Raw genomic sequence first — 21,832 nt, forward strand, 5'->3', positions numbered from 1 at the left:
CACCTCCTTCTCTGTCGTCCCCTTCTTCTTTTGCCCTCCATCGTTCCCAGCATGAGGCTCTTCTCCAGGGAGTCCTTCCTTCTCATTAGGTGGCCAAAGTCTTTGAGTTTCCTCTTCAGGATCTGGTCTTCTAAAGAGCAGTCAGGGTTGATCTCCTCTAGGACTGACCGGTTAGATCGCCTTGCAATTCAAGGGACTGGCAGGAATCTTCTCCAGCACCAGAGTTCAAATACCTCCATTTTTTGGCGCTCAGCCTTTCTTACGGTCCAACATTCACAGCCATATATTGCAACTGGAAAAACCATATATGCACTTTTGTTGTCAGGGTGATGTCTCTCCTTTTTAGTACACTGTCTAGATAATACCATAGGTGTCTTCTCCCTTATGTGCTCACAGCTCCAAATGCCCTTGTTGTGGCAATCCTGAAGATGCTCCCAAAATGGCTTCAGGGCTGACAAATAGAAAGCAAAAATGAGAAGGCAAGAAATAAGCAATTGGACTGGATCTGCAGCTATGTGTATTAATATAGACTTACAATAATACAATAATACAATAGCAGAGTTGGAAGGGACCTTGGAGGTCTTCTAGTCCAACCCCCTGCCTAGGTAGGAAACCCTATACTGTTTCAGACAAATGGCTATCCAACATCTTCTTAAAGACTTCCAGTGTTGGGGCATTCACAACTTCTTGAGGCAATTTCTGTTCCACTGATTAATTGTTCTCACTGTCAGGAAATTTCTCCTCAGTTCTAAGTTGCTTCTCCCCTTGATTAGTTTCCACCCATTGCTTCTTGTCTTGCCTTCAGGTGCTTTGGAGAATAGTTTAACTCCCTCTTGTTTGGGGCAGCCCCTGAGATATTGGAAGACTGCTATCATGTCTCCCCTAGTCCTTCTTTCTATTAAACTAGACATACCCAGTTCCTGCCAGTGTTTTTCGTATGTTTTAGCCTCCAGTCCCCTAATCCTCTTTGTTGCTCTTCTCTGCACTCTTTCTAGAGTCTCCACATCTTTTCTACATCGTGGAGACCAAAACTGGATGCCGTATTCCAAGTGTGGCCTTACCAAGGCATTATAAAGTGGTATTAACACTTCACATGATCTTGATTCTATCCCTCTGTTGATGCAGCCTAGAACTGTGTTGGCTTTTTTGGTAGCTGCTCCACACGGCTGGCTCATATTTGTTCTCTTCTCTCTTCCAAATTTCAGCTGGCAAAGGAATATGGGAATATCTACTCCTTGTGGGCAGGGAGTTATCACTGCATAGTTCTCTGTGGATACCAAGCCGTGAAAGAAGTACTGATAGACCATTCCAAAGCTTTTGTTGATCGCCCAGTCACAACTTACATTTCAACTGCAACTAAAGAAAAGGGTAAGTCATAATCAAAACGGTGGATAATTATTGACGCAGCCTTGTTCTACCCATCAAAATCAACGTGACAATAGTCAGAAGGCTTGGATTAAAATATCTGGAAATTAGAGGAGGTTGTTTTAGAAGAGCCATTGTCCTGTATTTATCAACTGTATTAGAGGCAAGGAAAATGTTGCAGCATCCTATTCAGCAGGTTTGACTCAATGTGGACAAAAATAGGCAGCCACACAACTTAAATTAACATTATGATTTTCATCTTGGAAGTTTTTATTATACATTATGTGACAGTGATGGCTAACCTGTTTGTCCTCGTGTGCCGAAAGCGAGTGTGTGCACGTGACAGTGCCTGCGTGCATGCCCACACCCATAATGTAATCCCCTCCCTTGTGCATGCGTGCGCAACCCCCAACGCTCCACCCACCCCCGCGTATGTGCATGCAATTCCCCCCATGCCCCGTTTTGGGCCTAGCAGGCCTCCCTGAAGCCTCCTGGGGCCCAAAAGGGACCACCCTCGCTTATGTGCACGCAATTCCCCCCATGCCCTGTTTTGGGCCCAGCAGGCCTCCCTGAAGCCTCCTGGGGCCAAAAATGGACGGTGGGAGGGGGAAGCTGCACCCCCTGTGCTGTCCCTACCCCCGTGCATGTGTGTGACCCCCCCACCCACCCATGCATGAGCGGCAGAGACCTGAAAATCAGCTGGCCGGTGAGAGGTGCGCACGCATGGTGGAACTGAATTGGCTGACAGCTCGCGTGCCACCTGTGGCATGTGTGCCATAGGTTCACCATCATGGTTATATGTGATGCAAGGAGGAATCTTAAGAAAGAGTAAGGATGTCAGTAGCCACTGATGAATTTAAAAAGGTGTTAAGAACGCTCTTAAAATGTTGCATCACTTTCTCCATATCAGTTGAGGCTTTCTACGTCATTAATAGTACAGTTTTCCCATTCGGGTTGAGGGTTTGAGACATAGACAACTGTTTACATAAAAATTCTGTAGAATGGTTTGGATTCTTTAATGCATAAATTGCACGTACCAGTGGTGGGTTTCACATTTTTTTAGTTTAGTTTAGTTAGTTTAGTTTATTAAATTTATAAACCGCCCCCTCTCCCCGAAGGGACTCGGGGCGGTGTACAGACAATAAATATACAATGGACAACAAAGCAAAACACAAAACCCAGACAAACCAACTTAAACACACAGTCTGTACAATAACCAAACTAACGATAGTTAAAATAGTACCAATTAAAACCAATTAAAAACCCTAAAATTTAAAAATTTAAAATGCCATCCAGGAAGGTCAGGATTAGATTATACTATATTTCTGATTACAATTACAATTGGGCCAGGCCAGCTAATTTGAACAAGTGGGTCTTGAGTTTCTTACGGAAGGAGCGGAGATCAACAGTAGTTCTAATATCGGGGGGGAGGTCGTTCCAGAGGGTTGGGCCCATCACAGAGAAGGCCCTACTCCTGGGCACCGCCCACCCGCATTGCTTAGCAGATGGTACCCGGAGGAGTCCCTCTCTGTGAGAGCGGATTGGTCGCAGGGATGTGTGGGGTAGGATGCGATCCCGCAGATAACTAGGTCCTGAGCCATGGAGCTCTTTAAAGATGACAATCAACACCTTGAAACGCACCCGAAAAGCCACAGGCAGCCAGTGCAGCTCGCGCAGGAGCAGTGTTGCATGGGAGTACCTAGTACTCCCCATTATTGTCTGCATGGCTGCATTCTGAGCCAGCTGTAGCCTTCGGGTGCATCTCAAGGGGAGCCCCATATAGAGAGCATTGCAGTAATCAAGGCGGGAAGTCACCAGGGCATGAGTGACTGTGCGAAGGGCGTCCCGCTCTAGTAGGGGGTGCAATTGGCACACCAGGCGAACCTGGTGGAACGCCCCCCTAGCCACGGCCGTCACATGATCATCCAGCGACAGCCGGGAATCTAGGAGGACGCCCAAATTGCGCGCCCTGTCCACCGGGGGCAATTGTTCACCCCCAATGGCCAGAGATGGAACATACTGGCTAAAGCGGGGCGCCGGTAGCCACAGCCACTCCGTCTTGGAGGGGTTGAGCTTGAGTCTGTTGTCTCCCATCCAGACCCGGACGGCTTCCAGACACCGGGACATCACTTCGATGGCTTCGTTGGGGTGGCTCGGGGTAGAGATGTATAGCTGAGTATCATCGGCATACAGATGATACTCAACCCCGAACCCTTGAATGATCTCGCCCAGCGGTTTCATGTATGTGTTGAACAGGAGAGGCGAGAGGACCGATCCCTGCGGCACCCCACACGTGAGCAGCCTCAGGGTCGACCTCTGCTCCCCCGTCAACACACATTGCGTCCGACCGGAGAGGAAGGAGGAGAACCACTGCAGTATGGTGCCCCTCACCCCCATCCCCTCCAGCCGACGCAGTAAGATACCATGGTCGATGGTATTGAAAGCCGCTGAGAGATCTAAAAGGACTAGGATGGAGGAACAACCCCCATTTTTGCCCTCCAGAGATCATCCACCAACGCGACCAAAGCCGTCTCAGTGCTGTGACCGGGCCGGAAACCGGACTGGCGCGGGTCTAGATAGTCAATTTCCTCCAGGTGTCGAGGGAACTGTTGCGCCACCACACTCTCAACAACCTTCGCTAAAAAGGGAAGATTGGAGACAGGACGATAATTAGCTAACTCTACTGGGTCCAGAGAAGGCTTCTTAAGTAGGGGCCTCACCACCGCCTGGCGGCTGGCAAGGACCCCTCGCTCAACGAAGCGTTCACTAGTCCCTGGAGCCAGCCTCGTGTAACCTCCCAGGTTGCCAGTACAAGCCAGGAGGGACACGGGTCCAATAAACATGTGGTGGCACGCAGTCGCCCCCGTAACCTGTCCATATCCTCGGCGGCAACTCCTCCCAGAATGGTCCCTCAAGACTCGCCTCCGATGTCTCCCCTGGATCACTAAAGGAGACCCATTCACTCCGGATCTGAGCGATTTTGTCCTGCAGATATTCCCCAAATTCTTCTGCTCTACCCTGCAAAGGGGCTTCCCGCGGCCTCTGTGAAAGGAGGGAGCGGGTCACCCGAAACAGGGCGGCAGTGCGGTTTTCTGTGGACGCAATAAGAGTGGCATAGTATCGATGCTTAGCCACCCTTAGTGCCACAAGGTAGGTCCGTAAATGGGTTCTTACCTGTGTTCGGTCAGATTCGGAGCGAGAGGATCTCCATCTGCTCTCTAGGTGTCTCTTGTGGCGCTTCATCACCCTCAGCTCCTCGGTAAACCAAGGGGCCAGGGTGGTTCGCTGACACCGGAGAGGCCGCAAAGGCGCAACCCGGTCCAAGGCCCCGGCCGCCGCACTATTCCATGCGGCCACCAGGTCCTCCATCCGGGAGCGGGTCAGGGCTACAGGAAGTGGCCCAAGCTCCGTCTGGAACCTATCAGGTTCCATCAGTCGCCTGGGGCGGAACCATCTAGGACCTTCTGGTTCCGCCTCCCCGCAATGGGGGGTAACGGCAGGGAAGTTGAGTCGGAGAAGCGAGTGATCTGACCATGACAGGGGAGCAATGACTAAATCCCTTATTCCCAGATCACTCTTCCACCGACCAGAGATAAAAACAAGGTCCAGCGTGTGGCCTCCCTCGTGTGTGGGGCCCTGTATTATTTGGGTCAGGTCCATGGCTGTCATGGAAGCCATGAACTCCCGAGCTACCTCAGATGATCCACCCGTCGATGGCAGGTTGAAGTCCCCCATAACTAATAGTTTGGGGGTCTCAACCGCTATCTCCGCAATCACCTCGAGGAGCTCTGGCAGGGCCGCTGATGCATAGCGAGGAGCCAAGTATACAATCAGCAAGCCCAACTGACTCCCTAGGCCCCATCTCACACCTAGAGACTCACACCCGGGTATCTGTGGTATGGCGAATTCTCTCGGTGCCAGGCCTTCCCGTATAATTACCGCCACCCCGCCACCCCTACCCCGGGCACGAGGCTGATGGAATGCACGGTATCCTGGTGGGCACATTTCCACGAGGGGTAAGCCCCCCTCGTGGCCCAGCCAGGTTTCCGTGATCCCTGCAAGGTCCGGCTCCCCCTCAGAAACCAAATCGTGGATGAGGGGGGCCTTATTAACAACGGACCTTGCATTACACAACATCAGCCTCATGCCCTGGCTCTGTAAACCCTGGCCACCTAGAATGCGGGGGTTGGTACAAATGACCGGGCGTGTCCAGCGACCACGGTCTCCCAACCGACTGCAGAATCTCCTTCTGTCCTCGCATCCACCCCTTCCTACGACCGTTGGAATAAAGAAACCCTCTGAAGGAGCAGCATTCTCATTCCCCTCCCCCACTCCGCTCACTTCCCCTCCAGACCCACCTGTTTGCCTGGTCCTACCCCCTTTCCTGGTTTGGCTGACCCTTCCCCCCACCCTGGATCCCCCTAAAACAATTAAAAGACATTTACACAAAAACCCCCGGAGCCTCCTCTTCCTCCACCTCTCTGGATTAATGCATCCGTCATTAAGGTGGGCCCTCGAAAGGGCGGAGGGCCATATTTGCGAGAGGGGGGACTCCCGCAATAAAATCAAGTCTACCCTCGAGTAAGAATAAACCATAATTCAGCAGGGCCTCAGGTCAATTGAGGGTGCTACGGATGTTAAAATGATTAAAAGATGTTAAAATAAATAATACATAATGCACTGAGTCCAGTAAGATGCAGAAAGATGCAGAAAGCCGGAGCCGGGTACAGATGGTAAGAGCCAAAGTCCTAGGTGGGGATGGTGGGGATGGTAAACCAGTCAAACAGTCTGCAGATGGTAAAATCATAGGTGGGCAGTAGATGGACCGTAGGGGTCAGGTGGTCGGTAGGTGGTAAGCAGGGGGCAGTAAACAGGGGGCAGATGGCCAATGGTGGTAAATAGGTGGTAGGCAGGGGGCAGGTGATTAGTGGTGGTCAACAGGGGGCAGATGATCAAAACAAGGTAGGTGGCCAGCAGGGGCAGATGGTTCTCCTGGCACTGAAAGTCTCCTGCTAGCCACCAACAGGCCCCCTGATTCCTGTCTGGCTTCCAGCGTTGAACCACCCTCCTCCTACCAGGCCTCCAGCGTTGAGAGCCGCTGCCATCGTTCCTCCCATCTCCTTCGCTCTTCCTCCGCTCTTCTCTGCTCTCACCACAGGCCAGCAGCCGCCATTTGCCTTTCCCTGTGTGCTTCCCTGTGTGCTCGGCGTCTCGAGCCGCCGCGCCGCTCCAGCTCCAGGGGCCATTTCCGCCAGCCTCTGACGCCTCCGACGCCTCAGCCGGCCTCCAGTCCTCCCGCCGGCGTTTCGGCGCTTTGGCGCTTCGGCCGGCCTCCAGGGCTCCCAGCACCAGGCTCCCCGGCCCCTCCAAGACGCCGCCAGCGCCGACAATAGCCTGCATACCCCTAACTTCGCCCAGCCGTCTCCACACGCTCCACACGCTCACAAGTGTTAGCAAACACGCCAGCCGACTTCGCCCCGCCGTCTCATGCCGTCTCACGCCCAGCGTCTCCGCAGCAGTAGCAGCGGCAGCAGCCGGCCGGCGCTGACTCACTCTCCCATTCTCCGGCTCTCTCACCTCTCACGTTCTCTCCAGTTTTCTTGATCGCCAGACCACCCTGGAGACCCATTTGGGTCGTGGTGGAAAGCCAGGGTGGTCACTTACTGGACCCGGTCCTCAAAGGTGGCATAGGGGACCGGTAGCACCCCTGCTCTCTCAGGCAAGCCCCGCAAACTTACGGAGCTCACGGGTAGACCGCCATAGCTCCAGGAAGCTCCTCCTCCTTAGAACCTATGATGTAGGCATTGCCTGTTTTGAGGGAGTGGCTTGGCAGTCATGTGACCAGATGGGAGTGGCCAACTTGATGTCACTCACCAGGAAATGTCATGGATTGGGTAAAATGTGGTGAAGCTCACTTAACAATGCTCTTGCTTAGCAACCAAAATTTTGGGCTCAATTGTAGTCATAAGTCAAGGACTATCTCTGTCTTCCTCTGCATGGCAGCCTTGCCCTAGTAAACTCCTTCTCCTTTCTGGCAATTTTCCTCTCTGTTAGAGACACCAAAATAATCCATACAATGTAAGGTTTCCTGCTGCAGCAGGGGATTGGAGTAAATGACCTCCCAGTAGCCTTCTAGCCCTAAATTGCTGTGCTGTTTTTCTTTCTTTCTGCTAACAAAGAAACCTACCTGGGGATCATTCCACATTCTTGCCAGATAGAGATAATGAGATAATGACCCTAGAGAAAGTTTGGTTCCATTCACAAGCAGGGAATAATCCAAACCCTTTTAGAAACACAAAGCCCATATTGCGCAAACCCCCAAACTTCAAAAATATAAAACCATATAACATATTACCATATAACCAATTTGTTGTTCCCTGCACCTTTTCAATTTAAAGTTATAAACATTAAGATTTGTGGACTTCAACTCCCAGAATTCCACAGCCAGGCATGCTCAGTTCCAATTTAAAGCAACAGCATTTGTTTTTCTCCTTTGAGAAATAAGTTTCCTTCTTTCTTTTTCTTTTTCTCATCCCCCCCCCACATGCACACACACACACAGGATTGGATATCTCTCCCAGTGGCTTGAAAGCAGCTCCTCTGCTATCCCTCCCATTCCCCTGCTGCCTTCCCCAAACACCTCCCCCATTGCAAATGCAGCATGCTGTCCAGGTAGGAAATGCTTGGAATGCAATAAAGCCCACCCACTCACATGCACGGGGGCAGGACTTTTACAAAGCTTTATCCAGCTGTGTATGTGTGTGTGAGAGAGAAATGGATGGGGGCCTGGGGAGGAAGTCACTCCCCCTCCCCCGACAGCTGGATAAAGCTATGTAAAAATACAGCCCAGCTTCACTGATTACAGGTTTGAAAAGGCAACATGGCTCCACCTGCAATCAAACTACACTTGAGGAGGGAGAGCACAAGTGAGCCAGGGTCCTTCCCTCCAGCCTTGGCCCAAAGCCCTGCACTGCACCACACCAGGATGACGTTTGAATTCTTCCTCCCTCCCCTCTGACCCACACGTACTTTTTCCAGCTGCTTCAGAGAGGGCTTCAATGCTGCTCTTGCCTCGGGTCCTCTGGAGAAGCCCCATCCTCGCTTTCTTCTCTTTGAGAAGCGCCTTGCAAACGGGCAGGGCAGGGGAGCATACCGGTACAGGGGCGTGGCCATACCACCATAAAATGGATATGCAAAAGTATGGCAAATTTCTGGCACCGGTATGCCCGTAGTGGTGCGTACTGGCCAGTACCCACCTCTGGCACGTGTTTTGAAATCTGTCCACATGATTAATTTTGTATTTTTGTGAACGCTACTTTTAAAATTACCTCAGGCATTGCATTTTCAAACGGTCACACTTGGTGTCAGCAAAGGCGGTTTGGTGTTCTTACCATGAGGAAATTGGGACTGGGGAAAAAAGGCAAGGAAGTTCAAATCCAAGAAGAGGCTCAGGAGCTGGTGGAATTCTTTGCGGAGACAAAAGGTATGTGACAATCTGAGATGATGCTGTCTTGAGTAAAGCTGCATGGACATCTTTAAGGGGTTTCCATACCTGATGAATCATTATCACATAGAACAGTGGTTCTCAACCTGTGGGTCGGGACCCCTTTGGGGGGTTGAACGACCCTTTCACAGGGGTCACCTAAGACCATCAGAAAACACATATTTTCAAAAAAAAAAAAAAAAAGGAAAACAAAACAATTTTACGGTTGGGGCTCACCACAACATGAGGAACTGTATTAAAGGGTCGCGGCATTAGGAAGGTTGGGACTCACTGACATAGAATCATAAAGTCGGAATGGACTGTGCAGGGTTTCTGAAAGAACACCATATCCATGGCAGGAATCCTCCAGTCCCCTAATCATCTTATATTGAAGGCTAAAGCATATGAAGAACGGTTGCAGGAACTGGGTATGTCTAGTTTAATGAAAAGAAGGACTAGGGGAGACATGATAGCAGTGTTCCAATATCTCAGGGGTTGCCACAAAGAAGAGGGAGTCAAACTATTCTCCAAGGCACCTGAGGGTAGAACCAGAAGCAATGGGTGGAAACTAATCAAGGAAAGAACAACTTAGAACTGAGGAGAAATTTCCTGACAGTTAGAACAATTAATCAGTGGAACAGAAATTGCCTCCAGAAGTTGTGAATGCTCCAACACTGGAAGTTTTAAAGAAAATGTTGGATAGCCACTTGCCTGAAGTGGTGTAGGGTTTCCTGCCTAAGCAGGGGGTTGGACTAGAAGACCTCCAAGGTCCCTTCCAACCCTGTTATTCCATTGTCCTAGTTCCATCTCAGACAAATGACTATCCAAGATTTCAGTGAAAATGTCCCCTGATTCTAGGAAGCAGGCTATCTCACAGCTTAATAGCTTTCAAGGTCAAGATTTTCCTCCTTATTTTAATGTTTGCATTTTGTTGGGATACAAGTTAGAATGTTCTTTGTATTGCAACAACTACAGAATTAATCAGCCAGTAGATGGTAGTGTTGAGTTAGCATCAATGGTTATAATCTAGGTCAGTGTTGGCGAACCTTTTTAGCACACACGTGCTCTGGAAGAGCAGATACATGGTACGCATGGACGTGCTGCGAAGCTTCCGGTTTCCAGCGTGTGCATGCACACCAGCCACCTGGTCTTCCAGTTTCTGGAAGAAACCGGAAAACCAAAAGGCCACTGCACGCATGGCGTGCTGGGATGCTGCTCCTCCGGTTTCCAGGGGGAAAAACTGTAACCCACCACTGATTCCTATCCTTTTGTTTCCAGGGCAGCCATTTGACCCATCGCTATCCATGATGAAATTATTTTCGAACGTGATCTGTGCTGCAGCATTTGGACATCGGTTTTCCACTGAAGACAAAAACTTCCTGGAGTTGATAGACAGAATTTCCTTTCTCTTAAGGTTTGGAGGCAGCATTTCTTACCTTGTAAGTAGTACTGATCTCGTTTTTCATTTTTTAATCTTCTCTTTCCTCATATGAGTCTGTCAGTTCAAAATTTTCCAAAAGAATGAATATGTGTGAGAAGGAATGGAAAGTTTCCCTTCTACCTTCGGTTGAGGTGTGGTGGCCAGCCCTTCCCAGAAGCATATCTCAGATAAGAAATAAAACCCGATAACATGTTCTAATGAAAAACAAACTTTAATATGAAAATAAAATAAAACAAAACCTTACTATCTAAATTAATTACATCTCTGCAGAGCTATGTGCCTGCCTCGTGGCAGGCGAACAGAAGATCAGAAGTCTCTTTTGGAATGTGTGTGAGCAGGCGCAGTAAATCACTTGCTGATAAGGCCTGTGACCTGCGCAGTAACTCTTCAGCATGGCTAGCAAACAATTAACCCAGTGACAGTATGGACTTTAACAAAAATGCATATGTAACTTTCCTTTGCTGTTCCTCTCCTCCCCTCCTCCTCCCCTCCCCTTCCTCTCTTCTCCTCCTCTCCCCTCCCCCTCCCCTCCTATTCTCTTTTTTGTAACTTCTAATCAGTGTTGCCTCCTAGCAATTGCCTGGAAAAGTCCCTGCTGTTTTTTTAACCCACTCTTAAAGGAAAATACAACATGAATTTTGTTTACTTTCAACCAGTTGCTCTTTCAATTTAATGTTGGGCATCATAGAAGGAGGGGAACATGAGAAGGAAAGGTCTGTGAACAACACTAATCCTAAAGATTGGATGGCACTTTTCTATAGTGAGAAAAGGCATTAGAAGTATAATTTGGATGGGTTTTTTTTGCCCCTGGAATATGTGTGTGTGAGAGAAAGAAAGGGAAAGAGAGAGAGAAGGAGAGAAAGACAAATTTGAGAAGGTTGCTATAGAAACTCATTAAGGTAAAGGTAAAGGTTCCCCTCGCATATATGTGCTAGTCATTCCCAACTCTAAGGGGGCGGTGCTCATCTCCATTTCAAAACCGAAGAGCCAGTGCTGTCCGAAGACGTCTCCATGGTCATGTGGCCGGCATGACTAAAACAGGCTGAAGGAACACGGAACGCTGTTACCTTCCCACCAAAGTTGTTTCCTATTTTTCTACTTGCATTTTACATGCTTTCGAACTGCTAGGGGTTGGCAGAAGCTGGGAGAAGCAACGGGAGCTCACTCCGTTACGCGACGCTAAGGATTCAAACCTCCGAACTGCCGACCTTTCTGATCAACAATGTCTTAGCCACTGAGCCACCGTATCCCTTTAGAAACTCATTACAGAGACATAAATTGTCTGGATTAGTCCTAGTTTTCATACACTTAAGATCAAGGACATTTGTTTGTTCAATCCAGGGTCCCAAAAGATCTTTGTATATTGTAACTGAACTCTCTCTCTCTCTCTCTCTCTCTCAGCTCTATGAAGCTTTCCCATATATCATGAAGCATCTGCCTGGCCCTCATCAGACTGCCCTATCTTTTGTGGAGAGTATGCTTTCGTTTGCAAAGAAGGAGATCAAACAGCATAGGGAGAATCAATGCCAGCACGAACCACAGGATTTCATCGATTTCTACCTACTTCAAATGGAGAAAGTACACATTTGCTTTGCCTTGGGAATATTGCTTGAAGATGAATCAATGCATCACTCCCATCTAAAAGGGAATATTTGCAGTTCAGGGTTGAAATGAGGGGTCCTTGGTGCTCTCTCAGCTTGCTTGTTTTCTTGCAGATGTTTCATTACTCTAACTAGGTAATGTCATCCGTGCTAGGTAACATCGATAGCACTGATGGTGTTATCTAGTTATGGCAATGGAATGTCTGCAAGAAAAGAAGAAAGCTCAGAGAGCACCAAGGACCCCTAACTTCCATTTATTCCTGAGCACTTTCTACTATCTATCTATCTATCTATCTATCTATCTATCTATCTATCTATCTATCTATCTATCCATCCATCCATCTAGCTTCTATCTATCCATCCATCCATCCATCCATCTATCTTCTATCTATCTATCTATCTATCTATCTATCTATCTATCTATCTATCTATCTATCTATCTATCTTATCTATCTTCTATCTATCTATCTATCTATCTATCTATCTATCTATCCATCCATCCATCCATCCATCCATCCATCCATCCATCCATCTATCTTCTATCTATCTATCTATCTATCCATCCATCTAGCTTCTATCTATCCATCCATCCATCCATCCATCCATCCATCCATCCATTCATCTATCTTCTATCTATCTATATCTATCTATCTATCTATCTATCTATCTATCTATCTATCTATCTATCTATCTATCTATCTATCTATCTATCTTATCTATCTTCTATCTATCTATCTATCTATCTATCTATCTATCTATCTATCTATCTATCTATCTATCTCTTCTATCTATCTATCATCTATCTATCTATCTATCTATCTATCTATCTATCTATCTATCTATCTATCTATCTATCTATCTATCATCTATCTATCATCTATCTATCTATCTATCTATCTATCTATCTATCTATCTATCGTCTATTTTTCTATCTTCTATCTATCTTCTATCTATACACACACACACACACACACGGCTCTGTGTGTGTGTGTGTGTGTGTGTGTGTGTGTGTGTGTGTTCCAGCATAACTCTGGAACGCCTCGAGCAATTTCAACCAAACTTGGTACATAGATGACTTACTCTCTGGAAACAAATACTGTGGGGTTAAGACACCCCTATAATTCACTTAATAAATGTAGCAAGAAAAGTCATAGGTAAAGATAAATGTTTCCCTTGCACATATGTTCTAGTCGTTCCCTACTCTAGGGGGCAGTGTTTATCTCTGTTTCAAAGCTGAATAGCCAGTCCTGTTTGAAGATGTCTCCGTGGTTATGTGGCCAGCATGACTAAATGCCGAAGGCGCACGGAACACTGTTCCCTTCCCATCAAAGGTGGTTCCTATTTTTTCTACTTGCATTTTTAAATGCTTTTGAACTGCTAGGTTGGCAGAAGCTGGGACAAGTTACGGGAGCTCACTCCGTTATGCAGCACTAGGGATTCGAACCACCAAACTGCTGACCTTTCTGATAGACAAGCTCAGCATCTTAGTCACTGAGCCACCATGTCATAAAATGGGGCAAAATTCACTTAACCAATGTTTCACTTAACAACAAAATTTGGGACCCAATTGTGGTCATAAGTCGAGGACTCCCTGTATAGAACTTGTCCCAATTTTATCTCCACCCTCCCTGATCTCATGCCATCCTGATGGTTTGGGTTAAAATCCCCTTCTCCCCAGACAAGATGGCCAATGAAATAGAACAGGAGATAACAAATTGTAGAAATATTGGAAGTAATAAGAAAATGGCATTTCACCTATTTTACTGTTAATCCTAGAGGAAGGATGATCCCAATGTTACCTATGACGAAGACAACTTGGCTCACTGCATTGTTGACTTCTTTGTAGCTGGAGCAGAAACAACTTTAAGTTCTCTGAAATGGGCATTGCTGATCATGGCAACTCATCTGGATATCCAAGGTAGGATACAGTGATACAGTGGTGACAAAAAAAACGGGATTATTATTAGTAGAATGTAATGCTATTAATTTTGCCAGACCAATTCTCGAATATAGCTCATCTGCCTGGAATCCACATCGTATATCGGACATTAGTACTATCGAGCAAGTCCAGAAGTATTTCACAAGAAGAGTCCTCCACTCCTCTGCTCACAACAGAATCTCTTATGCCACCAGGATTGAAATTTTGGGCTTGGAGAACCGAGAACTACGCTGACTAAGGTCTGACCTAAGTGTAGTACACAAAATTGTTTGCTACACCATCCTACCTGTCAACGACTACTTCAGCTTCAACCTCAATAATACACGGGCAAACAAACCACTCCAAACTCAATTGCAGAAAATGCGACTTCAGCCACAGAGTGGTCAACGCCTGGAATGCTCTACCTGACTCCGTTGTTACATGCTCAAACCTCCACAGCTCCAACCTTAAACTGCCTAATGTGGACCTCACCCCTTTCCTTAAGAGGTCCGTAAAGGAGGCGTGCATAAGCGCACCAGGGTGCCTACCGTCCCTGTCCTACTGTCCCCATTTATTTGTACCTATTTACAGTACTTATATCTGTTATCTTGTATATGTTTGACAAACTAACTAACTAACCAAGCAAACAAACCAATGAACAAACAAACAAATAAATGCAGCACCCTTCTTTCTCAAAGGATTCCCATGTAGGCAAAACTCCCATTTGGAATAACTATTCTTCTTACATGAATGCCTACAATAGCAGATCTTACCCACCAGTGTGAGACCCCAATCACCAATAACCTGCCCAGTAGAATGGACAAGAGCAGACCATAGCAATAGCGCTAACACGGTGGAAAATTTGAAGCTTGGGTATTTGCTCTTCCTACTCCCCGATCAGTAAAGAGACGATGGGATTTGATTTTATATGAATCTTAATTTATTCAATTCCATTTTTTCTACGCCCTAGCATATATTCTCCCCATTTTATTTCACCCAACTTTATTATCTCCTCCTTTTCTCCTTGAGCTGCTTGTTGTGTAGCCTGTTCCATCTCTGTTATGATAACCTGTTATGGTTAGGAGGGCCTTTGCTCAGCTTCAGGTGGTGTCCCAGTTATGCGCCTTCCTTGATCAAGAAGCCCTCCTTTCAGCCACTCGTGCTCCATTCATCTCCTGGATAAGTGGGAGTAGGAATGGAGACTGCAGGAAGCATTTGCACCACTCGGGGGACTCTGAGGACCCAAATAAACCTCCAAGTGCATCTAAAAGGATGCAAATGACCAGCTGTCTGCAAGGAATATAATAAATCCTTCCATTCCCCATTGTCGTGTCAGAGCTGAAGAAGCTACTTGGACGAGAAGCAAAACATCTTCAAAAGAAAAAGAAAAAACAAGAAAGTCCAGTTGCCTGAGAATCTCTACAGACTTTTAGCTATATAATTTGGGATTAAGACCCCTGGAATGGTGTGGGATAGGAATGGATTTCCAGAGGAAAAACATTGCAGACTACAGGAAGCATTTGCACCACTTGGGGGACTCTGAAGACACAAATAAACCTCTAAGCAGCCTCAACGACCCTCTAAAAGGATGCAAATGGCCACCTGTCTGCAAGGAACAAAATTCTTCCATTCCCCACCATCCAGGCAAAGCTGAAGAAGTTTCTTGGATGAGAAGCGAAACGTCTTCCAAAGATAAAAACAAGGAAGTCGCCGGAACAGAGGACCAGAGTGGAAACCATGGTAGCTAGTGTTAATATCTAACAAAGACTATATCCCAATATTCATCTTATTCCCTTTCAGAGATAAATATGAAAGTCAGAAACTTGTTTGTTTTCAATCTTTTCCTTAGATAAAGTATACAAGGAAATGGAAGAAGTTTTCAGTCCATCTCACTCCATCTGTTATAAAGATCGGAAGAAAGTGCCATATACCAATGCTGTGATTCACGAGACCATGCGATTCAGATATTCCGTGTTGTTTGGGCTTCCTAGAAAAAGCGTGCAGGATGTCTATGTGAATGGCTTTCTCTTCCCCAAGGTATAGTTTATAGACTCTTTGGAGTCTTCAATTTAAGGGTTCCACCCAGTGGTGAAATTCAATTTTTTTACTACCAGTTCTGTGGGCATGGCTTGGTGGGTGTGGAAGGGGAAAGATACTGCAAAATCTCCATTCCCACCCCAGTCTGGGGCCAGCCAGAGATGGTATTTTCTGGTTCTCTGAACTACTCAAAATTTCCGCTACCGGTTCTCTAGAACCTGTCAGAACCTGCTGAATTTCACCCCTGGTTGGAAAGTTATTTGATGCTTTTTCCTATGCCAAATTGACCTTGTGGGGAAATCAGCTTTAAAACTTGGGAGAAAGACGGCAATATGAAACATTGAAGGAATTTTCATATAAATGAATTTCCTGGATGATGAATTTTTGACGTGTCCTTTGTTAAAAGAACTGTTTAAAATTAAAAATTTCCCATTCACCATAGACAGGCATTAATGAGGAGTTAAGCCTAAATTCACCTTCCATGTATTCATTCCAATTCTGTTAAACCTGACAGTGTTTTAAGTTTTAAATATATTTGAATCATGCGAGAAATAGGATATCCAGAAACAACTAGAGTTACCCTGTGGTAAAGAAGGGCAACTAAAAATTTTAATTAATAAATGAGTAAAAAAACCTTTGTGCTTATCTAGATATAATTATTTATTTGTCAGTGCACAACAGATGTAGAATGATATTGGTTGAGCTCCCTCACTGCACCCCCACAACATAATACAACTCAAAGTGAAGACAGAAAATCCCTAACCCAATAAATCATATTAACAAACACTCAGTCCTATTGTAACGTGAACATGTTACATGTTGCGCTGGCCCTGCAAGTCCACCGTACTATGTACTGTATTTTTCAGAGTATAAGATGCACCTCCCCCCCTAAAAGAGGGGAAAAATTTGGGTGCGTCTTATACACTGAATGTAGCCCCACACATCCACTGTCCCCCATCCTTTGGCCTCTGCCTCCCATCAATTTACCTCCTTGCAGCAAATGGGGAAAATGGGGCTTGCAGAAGCTGCAATAGGCTATAGCAGTGATGGCGAACCTTTTTTTGCTCCCGTGCCATAAGTGGGGGGAGCGCAGGGGGGTCGAGTGCGGGCGTGCCGCACCCATAATGCAACGCGCGATCCCTCCCAGTGCGCATGCGCGCACAACGCGCAACCCCCCCATTTTTACATGGTTTTTTTGCCCTTCCCAGGCTCCAGGGGCTTTATAGGAGCCTGGGGAGGGCGAAAAGAGCCTCCCCGACCCCCCCGGAGGCCCTCCGGAGGCTGACAAGCTAAGACACAAATACACACAGGCACGAAATCTATAATATGCATAATTATGAATCCCCAGACGTTTACATTTTCACGACAGTAGTTCTTGAACCACCCAGCTGAGCAGACACGCATACATAAAACGAGCGTGAAAGTTGCTGGGCAAAACCTGGTGAGATTCTCTCAGTTTGGGATCTCCGCTCTCATCTCTTTCCCCTCCCCACGCCGCTCTGTCGTCTGCGTTTCCCTCTCATTTTACATCCCTTCCCAACGCCACTCGCGTTTCAATGCGTGCCCCAATTCCACGCGCGGACGCGAATGTGAACCAGCGCACACGCACACACCGAGTCAGACACAGGCTGAGCGGGCAAACCTGCGGCTGCCAGCCGGGCTGTCGGTCCCTTTAAGAGTGGTGCCTCTGACATCACAGCTAGCTGCAGTGAGCCGGGCTGGGTGCTGCTAAACTGGGGATGATTGTGAATTCTCCTCACGCCCCTCGTCAGTTCCCAGCCAAGTGGATCCCATGATCCAGCGGGATCCAGTAGAGGGGGCGCCTTGTGCTTTCCATCCTGGGTGTGTGGGTCTGTGTGTGTGTATGTATGTAGGTCCATGAGCAGGCGTGTGTGTGTGTGTGTGTGTGCGCCTACGTGTGAGCGAAAAAGCGGGGGAACCGAGTCACAGACAACCCAGCTGCCTCTCGGCAGCCGACTGCGGCACCAGTGTCCGATCGAAGCCCCCAGGACAAGCTCGGTAGCGGCAGCAGCTGCCATCCTGTCCCTCCCCATTGCGGCTCAGCTTCATCTCTCACCGCCACGGCAACTGGCTGAGCTGAGCCAAGCCTCCCCCTTGCCCCCTCCGCCAGTGGGATCCTTTGAAGAAACAGGGCGCTCTGGGATTCGTAGCGGCCTGGGCATTTCCACCCCTCGTCTTTTTGTCTTTCTTTGCGGCACTTTTTCTTTCTTGTTTTCTTCTCTCTCTCTCTCTCTCCCTCTGAGCGCTTAAAACCACGCTCCGAGCAACCCGGGCGCTCTTAAACTGAAAGTGAAACTTGCTGTTTGCTCCACGAGGCAAATTGCTGGGAGGCAGAGGCAGATTTTTTTTTCTTGTGCTAATCAGGCTGTTTGCTACAAGAAGGTAAATCAATAACTACAAATGCCTATAGAATGTTCAAATTATTAGACTTATTTTTTAAAGACTGCTTTATTATTGTTCTAGGCAACTTAACAAAATGAAGAAGCTTTTTAAAATAAATGCTTGATCTGAAGAGGCCCAGTTTATTGTATCTTCTTTTAAATAGCAGAGAATAACTATACTTCCAGAAAGCACATCAGTTTTAACAGCATCTGTACAAGCATAGTCTGAAATGTAATGCTACAAACAGTGTACATTGTCTGTACTGTTTGCTGATTGTTGCAAGGAGGCAAATTGCTGGGAGGCAGAAGCAGATTTCCCCCCCTTGTTTTCCTCCCCCAAAGCTAGGTGCGTCTTATACTCTGAAAAATACAGTACTTATGATGTTCTTTCACATTCAGCCCACGGATAGAAATTATTCTTCAGCCTGGTTGTGCAGCTCGCTATACTTCTATATCTCCTTCCTGATGGTAGGAGGGTAAAGAAGTGCCATCCAGGGTGTGAATCATCCCTGAGGATTTTCCTCACTCTTCTAAGGCAGTGAGCCCTAGCGGTCTCATCTAGTGGTATCAAGGGACAGCCGCTGATGTTTTGTGCTGTGCTCACTACCCTCTGTAACGTTTTTCTATTCACGGCTGTCAAACTGGCATACCATATAGTGATGCAATAAGTGAGGGCACTTTCTATTGTGGACGGGTAAAAAGAGGTCATCAATTGTTGTTCTACCCTGTATTCACCTCAGTCTCTTTCTTTCTTATAGGGAGCTATTATTCTTGGAGACCTGCGCTCTGTTCTTCTAGATCCTGAACAATGGGAGACCCCCGAAGAGTTCAACCCCAATCATTTTTTGGACAAGGAAGGAAATTTTGTGATGAAAGAAGCATTTCTTCCTTTTGGAACAGGTAATCTGTAAAAAAAAGAAAAAGCAGTTATGATTGGCAAATGATGGTTATTTTAGGAAGGGGTGAAAAAAATTGCTTCATGACATTTGGTCCATTGAGCAATGCAAAACGAAAGACTGTCTTTCCACAATATGCAATTGGATCAAAGGAGGAAAAGATTAGTGTATCATTGGATTCATGGGTGAAATTCAGCAGGTTCTGAAAGGTTCTGGAGAACCGGCAGCAGAAATTTTGAGTAGTTTGGAGAACCAGCAAATACCACCTCTGGCTGGCCCCAGAGTGGGGTGGGAATGGAGATTTTGCAGTATTCTTCCCCGCCACACCCATGAAGCCATGCCCACCAAGCCACGCCCACAGAACCGGTAGTAAAAACTGATTGGACTCCAGAAAGTGGTAATTGATCCAGAGAACTAAATACCATGATCTTAGATATATCCGGGGCTGCCAAGAGGATGATTAAGTGCTGGAACAAGACTAATATGCCCCCCCTCACCTACACATGGACATATAAATCAGTAATGTCATAATTGTACATCTACGTACAATTACGTTCAAACATACTTGCAAATATATTAAAAAGAGGACAGGTACTTCTGTAAGAGATAATAACAACAATAAAATACACATTAGTATATAAACAATAATGAAACAATATGCAGAGTTTTGAGATGACATTTCACAGCCATTCATAACGTGAAAGAAAATATAAAATACATTCATAAATGAAATGAAACCAGTTGCAAATTAAATAAATAAGTAATGAAATTGAAATTCAATAAATTAGATAAATAACACCGATCACATTGAATGCTAACCAAGCTTATCATTTTAGCTTTTAAGGAACACCATGGCATTTTGAAGGAGGACAACTGCATCTACCAGCCCAAATTCCCTTCGCCCGATCATTGCAAAGTGGGACAGATGCAGAGGTGGTATTCAGCAGGTTCTGACCAGTTCTGGAGAACTGGTAGTGGAAATTTAGAGTAGTTTGGAGAACCGATAAATACCACCTCTGGCTGGCCCCGCCCCCATCTATCCTCTGCCTCTCAAGTCCCAGCTGATTGGGAGGGAATGGGGATTTTGCAGTATCCTTCCCCTGGAGTGGGGTGGGAATGGAGATTATACAATATCCTTCCCCTGCCATGCCCATCAAGCCACTCCCACCAAGCCATGCCACTCCCACCAAGCCATGCCACTCCCATCAAGCCATGCCACTCCCACCAAGCCATGCCACTCCCACCAAGCCATGCCCACCAAACCATGTCACTCCCATCAAGCCACGGCCACAGAACCGGTAGTAAATAATTTTGAATTCCACCACTGGACTGATGGGTAATGAATAATAGAGTATTACATTAAAAAAAATTTAACCTTCATTTTTGTGTAGGAACTCGTGTCTGCTTGGGAGAACTCCTTGCAAAGATTGAGCTATTCAACACCTTCACCAGGCTGCTGAGGGCATTTAGGATGGAACCACCAGAAGGTGTGGAACTCAGTGGAAAATCCATAATAGGGACAATTGTGCATCCTGCTCCCTACAAGATTTGTGCACTCCCTCGTATCAGGACACCACAATCTGGGCTAACAACCAGAAGGTCTTGTTGACATGTTACAACCTCTCCCTTTTCAATTCCTTTGATCACCTTCAAGACTGGACCTTTAGATCTTGCTGAATGACTCCTCCTGGCATCTCTCAGGATTCCTAACCCTACTTGGCAGCCACATCTAGCGCTCTCTCATACCGATTGCTGTAGTGGCTACAGCTTCCTGCCTAACCCCTGAAGAAGGGGCTAATTATGTAATTAGGGCTGGTCAGAAGTCTCCTGTTGCACTTGCTCATGGGATCCTGGGAAATTCTTGGAGAAAGAAAAGGAGAACTTTATCTTTAAGAGCCTGGGAGAACAATCAGGTTTTCAAGGCCTTCTGGAGCATCATTAGAGGGGCAACGACATAGCTTTCGGGAGGCACCTTATTCCTGAGAGCAGGTGCTGCAAGAAAGTTGGCCTACTCTCTGAGTCCCATAAGATGGCATTCTTTAATTGAAGAGACCTGGAGCGTCCCAACATTGTCAGTAACCTTGGGAACTAGGTGGCCCCTCAAATAACCTGATCACATGACCTTAAGTTCAACCTCCCTTTCTCTACATGTATAAACGCCCATGACTTATAATATTGCACAATTGTAATAGCTTTTTCATATTTTCAAGCAATAATAATTGTAGGAGATCTTGCATGATAAAATCTCTGTCTCAACCTACATCGTAATTGCAAAATTAATATTGATGACATTTGCAAGAAAGCTATATGACTTCTAAATATTCATGATTAATTCTTCATTTGCTGTTATGTATAAGATCTTAGCAGTGCGTTTGCAACGATTACTGTTAAGATTGCTAATTTAGTTATGGCTCTTTGTATTTCTGTGAATTTAACCTGTTTGGTTAAGAAATGAATCAGTTTATTGTAGTCTGTGCAAAATTAGAAAATATATACTTAACCCATTGCATAATACAATGAAGCATAAGTTGATGAAACTGCTAGGACCTGTCAGGGGAAAAACCGAATCATGAGCATAGCTGCACTTAATAACAACGAACAGCACACCACAAAAGTCTCACTTTAAGATTCAGAGGTTTATTGGAATTTAAAGCATAGCAAGTAGGCACTTACATCAAAAGGGACGGCG

At 46.4% G+C, this 21,832-nt stretch overlaps 1 protein-coding gene across 1 annotated transcript; it reads left to right on the forward strand.

Annotated features, from left to right (window-relative positions):
* Positions 1-6,852: 6,852 nt before the first annotated feature.
* On the forward strand, positions 6,853-20,981 carry LOC309393793 (cytochrome P450 2J5-like; the record flags this gene model as incomplete). The annotated part of the gene is made up of 8 exons (XM_081956290.1): positions 6,853-6,949; positions 8,699-8,848; positions 10,127-10,287; positions 11,691-11,867; positions 13,667-13,808; positions 15,658-15,845; positions 19,006-19,147; positions 20,535-20,981. The coding sequence occupies 8 exons, from the start codon at positions 6,853-6,855 to the stop codon at positions 20,750-20,752; spliced, it is 1,275 nt and encodes a 424-aa protein (XP_081812416.1). The 3' UTR covers positions 20,753-20,981.
* Positions 20,982-21,832: the final 851 nt, after the last annotated feature.

The sequence above is a fragment of the Natrix helvetica genome, assembly GCF_964273705.1.
Source record: "Natrix helvetica genome assembly, chromosome: 5".
In the NCBI taxonomy this organism is placed as follows: domain Eukaryota; kingdom Metazoa; phylum Chordata; class Lepidosauria; order Squamata; family Natricidae; genus Natrix; species Natrix helvetica.